The 14121-nt window shown below is 24.8% G+C and overlaps 1 protein-coding gene across 3 annotated transcripts in view; it reads left to right on the top strand.

Annotated features, from left to right (window-relative positions):
* Nucleotides 1-1479: 1479 nt before the first annotated feature.
* The window catches only part of LOC123267105 (dual specificity protein phosphatase 10-like), a 39671-nt gene continuing 27029 nt past the window's right edge, over nucleotides 1480-14121 (top strand). The window contains exons 1-4 of one of the 3 annotated variants that reach the window (XM_044731611.1): nucleotides 1480-1593; nucleotides 4426-4670; nucleotides 4795-5004; nucleotides 13259-14032. In XM_044731611.1, the coding sequence (XP_044587546.1) occupies nucleotides 4580-4670; nucleotides 4795-5004; nucleotides 13259-14032 (1075 nt within the window). In that variant the 5' untranslated portion in view covers nucleotides 1480-1593; nucleotides 4426-4579. Of the gene's footprint in view, nucleotides 1594-4425; nucleotides 4671-4794; nucleotides 5005-8097; nucleotides 8213-10234; nucleotides 10412-13258; nucleotides 14033-14121 lie in introns of those variants that run through there. The other 2 variants (XM_044731613.1, XM_044731612.1) reach the window with 2 other exon arrangements.

Raw genomic sequence — 14121 nt, 5'->3', positions numbered from 1 at the left:
AATCAATTTCTTTTTTTAAAATCATAATCACTGATATTTACTAATTAATTTTAAATAATTAAATAGATTATCCGGAGACACCATTTATTGACAGGTTAAAAAACTGATTGATCTAATTATTGACATACCTTAGCCCCAATTATTGACACCTATACTAAGCATGCCTAGAATCATCTGCTTATTCTTATTCATCGAAACTTATTATTAAGTAATCAATATTATTAAAGTTTATTAATAATAATTTCCATAAATGATTAATTACTATTAAAAATATGATTAATTTAAAAATAATTTATTTAATCAGAAGAGTTCAAACTCTTACAGTTAATTTTTTAGGATAAAGTAAAAAAAAGGCGTCTTAGCTCTGTCGACTGGCTGTCAATATGAGATTCAACTTAAAAATTATCAACTAGTTATTGACACCCATTATTTAAATATTATAAAGGAAACAATTAATTTCGATTATTCAATTTTATAAATTTTTCATATATTGTTAATTAAAAAAAAAAAGGATCATATTATTAGATGAAGAAATTAATTTAAACTCGGCATTTAAAAAAATTGCTTTTCTAACGGAAGTTGTTAAGAAAATAGACGCTCGTAAGCTGGTTTTAACTGGTGCTAACTTTTTTTTTTAATAATTGATATTTAATATTAACTGCCAGTAATTTTTTTCAATTTTTTAATTAATTAGAATTTTATAAAAATTTATATGATAGTTATTCTTATTACAGATAATTAAATATATTTAAAAATAATTTAGGGTGTCAATATTTAGACCCTTGTCAATAATTGGGGCTTTTCCTATTGTTGAATTTTGTTGGTGATAATGTCTCAAGTAATGTTTTAACTAATCAATTTCTTTTTTTAAAATCATAATCACTGATATTTACTAATTAATTTTGAATAATTAAATAGAGTATCCGGAGACACCAATTATTGACAGGTTAAAAAACTGATTGAACTAATTATTGACATACCTTAGCCCCAATTATTGACACCTATACTGCGCATGCCTAGAATCATCTGCTTATTCTTATTATCCAAACTTATTATTAAGTAATCAATATTATTAAAGTTTATTAATAATAATTTCTATAAATGATTAATTACTGTTAAAAATATAAAAATTAATTTAAAAATAATTTATTTAATCAGAAGAGTTCAAACTCTTACAGTTAATTTTTTAGGTTAAAGTCAAAAAAAGGCGTCTTAGCGCTGTTGAGTGGCTGTCAATATGAGATTCAACTTAAAAATTATTATTGACCCCTGTCAATAATTGGGGCATTTATCTTATTATAAAAATTTCAAATTTTTTTTATAATTAAATAATTTTTTTTTCTATATAAAACAAAATAAATATTAAACGTCAATGCGCTTGCGATAATAGTTGCTTAGGACACGTTACAGAGTCGACGCAATATTACATATATAAGATCTATATTGTTGAGTATAACAGATACTACCCTCCAATTGTAATCATAAAAGTTACCACAGTACTCGCGCAACCACGGACCTCAGTGCCTCGTTTAAAACCATTTTTATTTATAAGTTCTAATTTTATCTTAATTTTTTTTATAAAACTCTAGTCAGGTAACTATTTTTTTTTTTTTTTAATTTATTAATTAATTTATTTATTTTTAAGAGGGAATTTTTAAAATCGATGACGGAAAATTTATTTATTGATTATCAATTTTCTTTTGAGTCATCGTTTTTCCTCCCTTAAAACATAGGGATTAGTCGGTTCACCAAAATAGAGTTCTTGGTAGAAAAAGAGTATCTATATTAAATATTGAAGAATCTAAAATAAGAATAATATAGATTTAGTATAAGAGTATAGAAAGATCGATAGTTGCAATAGGTGTAGGTATTTATGTGCAGCCTATTTAGAGGGTGGTATAAGAGGGTTGCAAGGCTGGGTCACGATACTATTTGCTGCTAATTATATATATCTATATATCTATGAATAGTGGATATATTTGAATACCTGCAGTCATAAATTGATTTAGCGCAGTGTCTATTTTTTATTAAATTTTGTGACCTGGGTTCGATTCCCAGGCGGGTTTAATTTTTTCATTAAATTTAATTATACGGTGAATTGGGATTTTTTAAAATAAATTCTAACTAAAATTCACCTTGAGGTTGCTAACGTAAATTTAAACCGAAATGTTTTTAATAATAATAATAATAATAATAATAATAATAAAATATAAAAAGAAAAAACATTGTCGCTTACCTTGGTTGCAATCAGTTCCTGCTCCCTACTCACTCAAGGTCCATTGTGATCTTACTTTGTCTACTCTTGTATGACTCAACGGTCAATGTGCTTACAATTATTATTATTATTATTGTTATTATTATTAGAAATAAATTTTTAAATAATTAAAAAATAATTTAACAATAATAAACACTCATAAATTTGTATTATTATTGGTATTTGTTATTGATTTTTAATAATAATAATAATAAAAAACCTTTTAAAAATTTTAGTATTATTACTATTTAAAAAATTTTTAAAGCCAAAGTAATAATAATAATTAGCAACCATGCAGTCACTACGTGACTGCTGTGATTTGTGAACTATAAATAAATGAAATTTTGATTTATTAAATAATGACTTTTGTTAAATTGCACTGTACTTTCTTAAATATTGGAGTTTTTAAAGATATCAGCTCATCTCGATGTTAGACTCATCAGAAGCTTTCATTTGAGTACCCACATCAATTTTTCATATACTTTATATATTTATATATTTCACAAATATCATATATATAAAATATATAAAAAATTCCATATGTACTTAAGTGAAAGGTCTCGATGAGTGTAACATCGGAATGAGTTTATATCTTAAAAAATATCAATAATTAAGAAATGACCTTGTATTTTGTTAACTATTGACATTTTTAAAAATATAAGCTCATCATGATATTATACTCATTAAGAGCTTTCATTTGAGTACCCACATGGCATTTTCTATATATTTTATATATTTATATATTTCACAAATATCATATATATATAAAATATATAAAAAATTTGATGTAGGTACTTAAATAAAAAGTCTCGATGAGTATAACATCGAAATGAGTTTATATCTTAAAGAATGTCAATAATTAAGAAATTACCTTGTATTTTGTTAACTATTGACATTTTTAAAAATATAAGCTCATCCCGATGTTACACTCATCAAGAGCTTTCATTTGAGTACCCACATGCATTTTTGATATATTTTTCATATATACATATATATAAATATATACAATATATGAAAAATTGATGTGGGTACTCAAATGAAAGCCCTTGATGAGTGTAACATCGGGATGAGCTTATATCTTTAAAAATGTAAATAGTTCACAAGATACAAGGTCATTTCTTAATTATTGACATTTTTCAAGATATAAGCTCATCCCGATGTTACATTCATCAAGACCTGTCATTTGAGTACCCACATCAAGTTTTCATATATTTTATATATTTATATATTTCACAAATATCATAAATATAAAATATATAAAAAATTCCATGTGGGTACTTAAGTGAAAGGTCTCGATGAGTGTAACATCGGAATGAGTTTATATCTTAAAAAATATCAATAATTAAGAAATGACCTTGTATTTTGTTAACTATTGACATTTTTAAAAATATAAGCTTATCATGATATTATACTCATTAAGAGCTTTCATTTGAGTACCCACATGGCATTTTCTATATATTTCATATATATGGTATTTGTAAAATATATAAAATATATGAAAAATTGATATGGGTACTCAAATGAAAGGTCTCGATGAGTGTAACATCAGGATGAGCTTATATCATTAAAAATGTCAATATTTCCCAAGATACAAGGTCATTTATAAATTATTGACATTTTTCAAGATATAAGCTCATTCCGATGTTACACTCATCGAGACCTTTCATTCAAGTACCTACATGGCATTTTTTATATATTTTATATATTTATATACTTCACAAATATCATAAATATAAAATATATGAAAAATTGATGTGGGTACTCAAATGAAAGGTCTCGATGAGTGTAACATCAGGATGAGCTTATATCATTAAAAATGTCAATATTTCCCAAGATACAAGGTCATTTATAAATTATTGACATTTTTCAAGATATAAGCTCATTCCGATGTTACACTCATCGAGACCTTTCATTCAAGTACCTACATGGCATTTTTTATATATTTTATATATATATATGGTATTTATAAAATATATAAATATATAAAATATATGAAAAATTGATGTGGGTACTCAAATGAAAGGTCTCGATGAGTGTAACATCAGGATGAGCTTATATCTATAAAAATGTCAATAGTTCACAAGATACAAGGTCATTTCTTAAGTATGTCTCTAAATAATATATATTATTTAAAAATTAATTTCTAACAAAACTTAAATTTTTTTTTTCAGACTCTTAGAAGAAATTCCGGTGACCTCTGCAAAAATTCATGAGTCACGTCTTATTCGTGGATTTTACATATGGTCAACTTGTTTATTTTTTAATACGGTGACAACCGCATATACCCATACATTCATATATAGGTATATTTATTTATAAAAAAACATGAGCGCTAAAATATCAGCAGCGAGACCATCAGACGCTCAGTCTTCATTGAGCCCGCGGTCGCCGATTATTTCTTCCAGTGATGTCAGTGGTAAGTTTCACATTTATTTGTTTTATTTTTATCATTATTATTATTAATAATAATCATTTATAAACATTTAAAATTATTGCAATTTTTAATGATGAAATAATTACTAAATATTGTTTATTTAAAGGTGGAATAAACAAGTGCAAAGTAGTTAATCTGGAAGTTATTAAATCCGGTGTAAAACGACCCGCGGATTTTGAAATTGACACACCGAATTTATTGCTGACTATCGGACAAGATAACCACAATAATAATTTAAAAGATAGCATGCCCTCGTTAAGCAGAAATTGTCCAACAATTCCACGAATTAAGCGTCTTAATTTTCAACGATTTAAGAGTAAGTTTATTTCTTATTTTTATTCAAATTTTCGTAGAAAAAAAAAAATTTTTTTTTAAATATGTTAATTATGTTAAGCACGTAAAATGTGTAATCTAAAATTAAAACAAAAAATTTGAATATCTAGCTTTTAACTTTAAAATATGCCTCAGGCGACTTTCTAGTGTCTAAAAATTCTGCCCACATGCACGAGTTTGAATTTATATATAAACATCTACTTAAAAAAAAAAAAAAAAATGAACTGCATTAAAAACAAAAATATAAATACAAGACTAGAATCTAACTCATCGCTTCTTAATACAAGTGACGTCATATCACAATACACACTTTTTTTATCAATTATCACGCCAAGGTTTTTATATTTTTCATATTTTTACGTTATCCCAATCTTATATACACATATTTTATTAAACTTTAATCTGCGTAAACATCTTGTTCTTGATATCGTACATATTAATTATATAATGTTGTTTATTGTCTCAGTACTTAACTTTATATAGATTTTTAAATTACGATTTCACGCCTTGATTTCTTATTATAGTCAATTCGATATCTTCAAGTTTTTTTTTTATCTTAGTACTAAATACCCTTGTTAGTCATAGAAAATTGGTTTTTAATTGGAATTACAAATGAGTCATTCAAAATTATTCATTTCTTCTTCATGATAATTTTTTAAATTATCATAATTAATAACTTTTGATCTATTGCTCCGAAAAATTTCTTCTTGGTCTCAAAATTTTCCTCAAACCTCCCTCTACAATTTTCAACCAAAATATTTCAAAATATCTCTCCTACTTACTTACAAAAAAAAATTTTCAATTGCCTAAAAATGACCAATAATAAAATTCTTGATTTCTTCTTTATGATATTTTAAAAAATTATCATAACTTTTGATCTATTGTTCCTAAAAATTTATTTTTGGTCTCAAAATTTTTCTCCAAACTTCTTCTACAATTTTCTATGCTTAATTTTCAAAACATCTTTCCTAATTCCTTACAAAAAAATTCTTAAATTGCCTAAAAATGATCAATAATAAAACTTTTATTTCTTCTTTATATTTTTAAAAATTACCATAACTTTTGATCTATTTCTCCTAAAAATTTATTTTTGGCCTCAAAATATTCTTCAAACCTTCCTCTACAATTTTCCATAAAAAATTATCAAAATATCTCTTTTCATTCCCTACAAAAAATTTTTTAAGTTGCCAAAAAATGATCAAAAATCACAAATTTCATTCCATCTGTATGATAATTCTTAAAATTGTCATAACTTTTGATTTAATGCTTCTAAAAATTTACTTTTGGTCTCAAAATTTTCCTCAAACCTTCCTCTACAATTGTCCATAATAATATCTCAAAATATCTTTCCGAATTCTTGACAAAAAAAATTTTTAAAGTTGCCCAAAATAAAAAATAAAAAAATGATCAAATTTGTTATTTCTTCTTTATTAATTTAAAAATGATCATAAATTTTGACCTAATGCTCTTAAAAATTGTTCTTTGGTCTTAAAATTTTCTCAAGGCCTCCCTCTACATTTTTCTATGCAAAAACTTCAAAATATCTCCTCTAATTCCTCACAAAAAAAATTTTTAAAATTGCCCGAAAATTACAAATGATCAAATTTGTTAATTTTATAATTATCATAACTTTTAACCTAATGCTCTTAAAAATTATTTTTTAATCTCAAAATTTTCTTCAAATCTTCCTCTATAATTTACTATATCTAATTTTCAAGATATCTCTCTTAATTCCTTACAAAAAAATTTTTTAAAGTTGCCCAAAATTAAAAAATGATCAAATTTGTTATTTCTTCTTTATTAATTTTACAATTATCATAACTTTTGATCTATTGCTCCTTAAAATTTATTTTTGGTCTCAAAATTTTCCTTAAACCTTTTTCTACAATTTTCTATAATGAAATTCCAAAATATCTTTTCAATTTCTCCAAAAAAAAAACTTATTCTGTTACCCCAAAAATTCCTAATCAAAAATTTGATTTCTTCTTTATTAATTCAAAAATTATCATAACTTTTAATCTATTGCTCCTAAAAATTTCTTCTTGGTCTCAAAATATTCTTCAAATCTTCCTCTACAATTTCCTTATCTAATTTTCGAAATATCTTCTCTAATTCTTCACAAAAAATTTTTTAAATTTCTCAAAAATTACAAATGATCAAATTTGTCATTTCTTCTTTATTAATTCAAAAATTATCATAACTTTTAATCTATTGCTCCTAAAAATTTCTTCTTGGTCTCAAAATATTCTTCAAATCTTCCTCTACAATTTCCTACTAAAGAATTTCAATATATATTCTTTATTTCCTACAAAAAAAATTTTTTTAAATTGCCCAAAAATTACAAATGGTCAAAAATTTGATTTCTTCTTTATTAATTTTATAATTATCATAACTTTGGTTCTAATGCTTCTACAAATTTCTTCTTGGTCTCAAAATTTTCTTCAAACCTTCCTCTACAATTTTCAATGCAGAATTTTCAAAATATCTCTTTTAGTTCTTTGCAAAAAAATATTATAGCTTAAAAAAAATTCAAAAATTTATAAAATATTTTTCAAACAAAATTTTCAATAAAAAAGCCAATAAAAGAAAGTGAAGATAATAATGACGGTGTCTAAGATAAAGTTCTAGTCGGTGAAGCATCAGAAATGGATGACAACTATTATATTAGACTGGTAGTAAAAAAATAAGTCGTAGAATTAATTGTAAGCAGAAAATAATAATAGATAATGTAAACATAAGTACACAATTACTTGTATACTGATCGACCTGTATGTACTGAACATTGTCTAGTATGTGTAATCGACGATGATAATAATAATAACAACTGAAAAGTGCGCCAAGAAATAAAGAGAGATAAAAACGCAGCGAGTAAGATAACGAACGTAAAACGACGTGGGTATGACTCATCAGCCGTTTTAAATCATTTTATATGTTTGTTTGCGAATGTAGAAGGTAAATATACACATTGAACGTCATGCGCGCGCATCATTTAAAACCATCCGCGACCAACACATTTGCAACTCAGTCCACGCGCCGTTCACGTATTTTACACATCTTTAATATTAAAAACGTCATACAAGAATAAAAATTAACTGGTATAGTTTAAAATGAGACATTATTACTGTCAATGAGTGTTCATTTTATGTTTTTTAATTAATTGTTATTGCTAATTGTTATTTTTTTTGTTTTAAGTAAGTGGAAATTTTTTCCATGTTTTTTTATAGTGATTATTTTTAAAAGTTTTAATTTTTTTTTTAATAGTTGCAACTATTAAAAGTTGGGGTAAATTGTTGTAATAATGTGTGATAGTTAAATTTTTTTTTTACTACTATGAATCATTTTGTAAATTGATAATTATTATTTAATGATAATAATTAATAATTATTGTTTATTAATAATTGATAATTATTGTTAATAATTAATAATTATTGTTAATAATTAATAATTATTGTTAATAATTAATAATTATTGTTAATAATTAATAATTATTGTTAATAATTAATAATTATTGTTAATAATTAATAATTATTGTTGATAATTAATAATTATTGTTAATAATTAATAATTATTGTTAATAATTAATAATTATTGTTAATAATTAATAATTATTGTTGATAATTAATAGTTATTGTTAATAATTGATAATTATTGTTAATAATTAATAATTATTGTTAATAATTAATAATTATTGTTAATAGTTAATAATTATTGTAAATAATTAATAATTATTGTTAATAATTAATAATTATCATTAATAAATGATAATTTTCAATAATAATTAATAATTATTATTTTATTTAATAATTATAACTATTAATAATGACAATTTTTATTTTATAATTTAATTTAATAATTGTAACTATTACTGTCAATATTAATTGGAGCATAGTGACTATAAATTTTAATTATTAACAAATTTAAAGGTATAATTAATTTTTAAAAACAATTTTTACTATTAATGTCATGGTATTTTTGTTGTAAATAATTAGTATTAGTAATTATTAATAGTTAATTTTTATTTAATAATTGTAATTATTACTGTCAATTTTGAAACAGTAATAATTTTAGTGATTCTGAATAGTTATCAATTAATAAATATTAATTTTAACATATAATTGTAACTATTTATAGTTTTAAAAGAAAATTAGAGTTAACTTTAATAATTACTGTCAATATTGAAATAAAAATAATAGTAGTTATTACAGTGAATAGTAATTATTAACAAATTTAAAATTCGAGTTAATAACACATAATTGTAACTATGATTAATGTTAGATACAAGATCATAATTTATTACAGTAATTGTAATTATTACCATCAATAATTATTGGAATGATTGGAATAGTAGTTACTATGACTAGTAATAATTATTGTGTGAAATCATAAAATTACAATTAATAGTTGTAACTATAAACAGTATTATAAAAAAAATCATAGTTTATTACAGTAAAAAATTAACGGTAATTATTACTGTTGTAATAGTTATAACTGTAATAACAGTATTAACTATTAATTTGAATGATAATACTTAGTTGTTTATTTGTCGGTGGGATCAAATTACAGGTATTAATTGTCTTGATATTAAATTCTGGGGGTAAGTTAATGGCACACCATTATTAATTATTAACAAGTGTAAAATCCGAGTTAATAATACAGTTTTAACTATGAATAGTATTAATTACAAAATCACAATTTTTTATAATAATTAATTGTAAATATTACTGTGAATAGTAGTTAGTAATATTACTATAAATGGAATTAAAAAATTTTTGTTACTGTTAATAGTAAAAATTATATTTAATAATTACTATAAATAATTATTGAGCAGTAATAATTACTGTGTAAAAATCAGAGTTAATTACAACAAATAATTGTGCCTGTTAATCTCAAGATAAAAAAGATATTTTTTTATCAAAATGCATTTGTCAGGCAACAAAAAGACAGGTACAACAAAATTTAAAATTACATTTGTTGTAAGCCCCACCAGTAAACATAATCGGTCTCTCTCCGTCAGCTGATAGCGTAAGTCTGATTGGCTTATTTTACCGGGCAGTTAGCAGCTCTGCTCGGTCTCTCTCATACTCGTCGACGGAAACTCAGTTACTGTTCGACACTCGACGCGTTTAGTCGACAAATATTTATACTAATGACAGCAATATTAATATATTCATTGACTATTAATAATTAATAAATAAATTGTCATTAATAATTACAATTTAAAAAAAAATCTGTTAGTAAATTTTACCGTGTAATTAATAATTAATTTATATAATTAATTTTTCGGTTTTTTAGTGCAGTGTTTATTCAAATGAGTCAGTGACAAGTGTGCGAAGGATTACTTATATTTACAATTATTATTATTATTATTATTATTATTATTACTTATTAAGGTGAGCTGAAAAAAAAGAGCGGGAAAATTTTTAAATTTGAATTTTATAAATTTTATTAAAAATTCCCGCCCGGGAATTTTTAATTTAAGGTTTATTAATTAATTAGGAGAAAAGTGTAAAAATAAAAATTAATTGTGAAACAGGTGTAAGTACACCTGTAGGTTAGTAAATGTCTCGAGGCTGGTTTTAAATTCTTAAGCGTTTACTCACATTAAAATATACGAATAAGAAAGAAGGAACGACGACCCGAGCTGGAGGGGGGCGAGAAAAAATTCGTCCAACAGCGGGAGGAGGTGAGGAGTGGGAGTGGGGAGATAAAGAAAAAAGATGAGACCTCACCTTCTAATATTAGGGCATGACTCATCTGGTCCTGGAGTGTGTACACGCTACACGCCGATAGTAGTATATGTATAGTATATAGTAATAAAAGTTGGATATATATAGTGGTATCATATGCTCAATACTAATGTTAATATATATATATATATATATATATATATATATATATATATATATATATATATATATATATATATATATATATATATATATATATATATATATATATATATATATACTATACACTGTATTTTTTTAATCACTGTTTAGTTTATTTATAGAGTTTTTTGTTTGGGCACCGTTTATCCCTCGTTTTTCATCACACTTTTTGTGATATTTCTGTCGGATAGTCATTTTTATATTTAGGATTTTTTTTATAATTATTACGGGTAGTTGTAATAGTTATTAAATTGATTTTAAGTATTGCTATTGATAGTTAGATAATTTATGTACTATAATTACTGTTAATAACTTGTAAGATTTAAATAATGTAATAATTTTTAAACTATCGATAGTTATTACTATTATTGATAGTTACCACTATTAATAGTTGTGCTATTGTACTTAAAAAACTATTAGTAGGTTATTATAGTTGAAAAAAAGTGATAGTTTCTTAACTATCGATAGTTACTACAATTATTGATAGTTTTTACTGCTATTGATAGTTACTACTACTAATAATTGTACTATTGTGCTACAATAAATATCAGTAGTTCATAATAATAAAAAAAAACTGTAATAGTTTCTTAACTATCGATAGTTATTACTACTATCGATAGTTAGTCCAACTATCGATAGTTATCGCTACTATTTATAATTACTACTATCAATAATTATACTTTTAAACTACAAGAACTATCAGTAGTTAGTAATAATAATAAATAATGTAATAGATTCTTAACTATTGATAGTTATGATTATTATTGATAGTTTTTACTGCTATTGATACTTACTATTATTAATAGTTGTACTATTGTACTACAAAAACTATCAATAGTTCATAATAACAAAAAAAAACTGTGATAGTTGCTTAATTATCGATAGTTATTAGTACTATTGATAGTTAGTCCAACTATCGATAGTTATAACTACTATTATTGATTGTAATCGCTACGATTTATGGTTACTACTTATAATAGTTGTACTTTTGAATCATAAGAACTACTAGAAGTTAATAATAATAATAAAAAATGTAATAATTTCTTAACTATGGATAGTTATTATTACGATAGATAGTTAGTACAACTATCGATAGTTATAACTACTATTATTGATAGTTATCATTAACTATTTATAGTTACTACCATTAATAGTTGTACTTTTGAATCATAAGAACTATCAGAAATTAATAATAACAATAAAAAATGTAATAGTTTTTTAACTACTGATAGTTTTGAATATTATTGATAGTTATTGCTACTATCGATAGTTACTACTGTTAATAGTTGGACTATTAAACTATAATAACTATCAGTAGTTCAAAAAATGTAATAGTTTCTTAACTATCGATAATTATTACTAATATTGATAGTTAGTACAACTATCGATAGTTATAGCTACTATTAATAGTTACTCCTTTTAATAGTTGCACTATTGTACAAAAATTACTATTAATAGTTCATAATAATAAAAAAATTAATAGTTTCTTAATAATCGATAGTTATAACTACTATTATTGATAGTCATTGCTATTATTGATAGTTACTATTATTAATAGTTATACTATTGAATTATAATAACTGTCAATAGTTTCTAATGTTCAAAAAACGTATAAGTTTCTTAACTATCGATAGTTACTACTATTAATAGTTGTGCTTTTGTACTATAAGAACTATCAGTAGTTCCTAATTTTAAAAAAATGTAATAGTTTTTTAACTATCAATAGTTATTACTATTAATGATAGTTATCACTATTAATAGTGATACTACTGTATTAAAATAACTATTAGTAGGTCATAATAGTTAAGAAAGTGTAATAGTTTATAAACTATTAATAGTTATTACTATTATTGATAGTTATTACCATTGATAGTTACATTATTAAACTTACTAACTATTAGTAATTAATAATAAATAGAAGTAATAGTTTTTTAAAACTATTGGTAGTTACTACTATTATTGATAGTTATTAATACTATCGATATTTAATGTTAATATTGATAGTTATTGCTACTATCGATAGTTACAACTATTATTGGTAGTTATTGTTACTATCGATAGTTACTATTATTGATAGTTATTACTACTATTGATAATTATAATTATTATCATTCATAGTTATGACTGTTCAATTTAAATAGCTATAAAAAATGTAAATCGTAGTAAAAACTATTCATAATAACTACTATGACTTATATTAACAACTATCGATAGTTTTTAATATTAATAATAGTATTCACAATTAATTATTACTGTCGTAACAACTATAGATATTTTTTTAAAAAATTTACTATTAATAGTTATCAACTATGCCTAATAATAATAAAAAAATTTTTTTTTATTTTTTAGTTTCTCCACCCTCGAGCCCGGCAGATTACAAAAAACCAACAATGTCAACCCTAGTCTACGAGCCGGTTTCACGACCTCGGGACAACCTGAAGCTGGCATTGAACCGAAGTCTCTCTGAGCCAGGTCCAGGTCCAGCTGAACGGTACCTGCTGACGCCGAGTTCGCCGACTCTGTCGACGATTTCTTCAAGCAGCAGCAACCAGGATGCCAGTGGTGGCAGCACCAACAGCATCGACATCGGCGACGACATCCACCGTCTTCACCACCAGTCTTACAATCTTCAGTTCAACTACCTCCGAAGTGTCTTACCCACCAGCTCGTGTTCAAAGCGGTCCAAGCTAGAAGCAGGGATCGCTTCTCTCCCAACGAGTCCTTGCCTTCCTGACGCCGGCAATCTCCAGAGACAGCTGGTGCTCCAAAAGTGCAGGACCATCGATTCCGATGTTCTCGCCAGCAGGATCAACACCACCACTGGCCTGGTGATTCTCGACTGTCGGCCGTTCACTGTTTACAATGCTAGCCATATTCGCGGCGCGATTAATTTAAATTGCTGTGATCGCATCAATAGAAAGCGACTCCTGCAGAAAAAAGTCGCTCTAGCTGATCTCACTCCTGAGAAAGACGACAAGGAATTGCTCAGGCGAAAAAATTACCGAGAAGTTGTCATTTATGATGACTGCTCCGATGGATTGGAACATTTGCCTGCGGAACATCCGCTTTTTTTGGTACTCACTGCTCTTGTTGAAGATAATAAAGAACCTGCGCTTTTACTTGGTGAGTTTTATTTTTATTATTAGCCACCTTGCAGTCACTACGTGATTGCCGTATAAATAAATGAAATTTTGCTTTATAAAATAATGACT

The sequence above is a fragment of the Cotesia glomerata genome, linkage group LG6 (assembly GCF_020080835.1).
Source record: "Cotesia glomerata isolate CgM1 linkage group LG6, MPM_Cglom_v2.3, whole genome shotgun sequence".
Lineage (NCBI taxonomy): Eukaryota > Metazoa > Arthropoda > Insecta > Hymenoptera > Braconidae > Cotesia > Cotesia glomerata.
The sequence above is the reverse complement of the archived record's forward strand: the minus strand, read 5'-3'. Positions and strand labels throughout refer to the sequence as shown.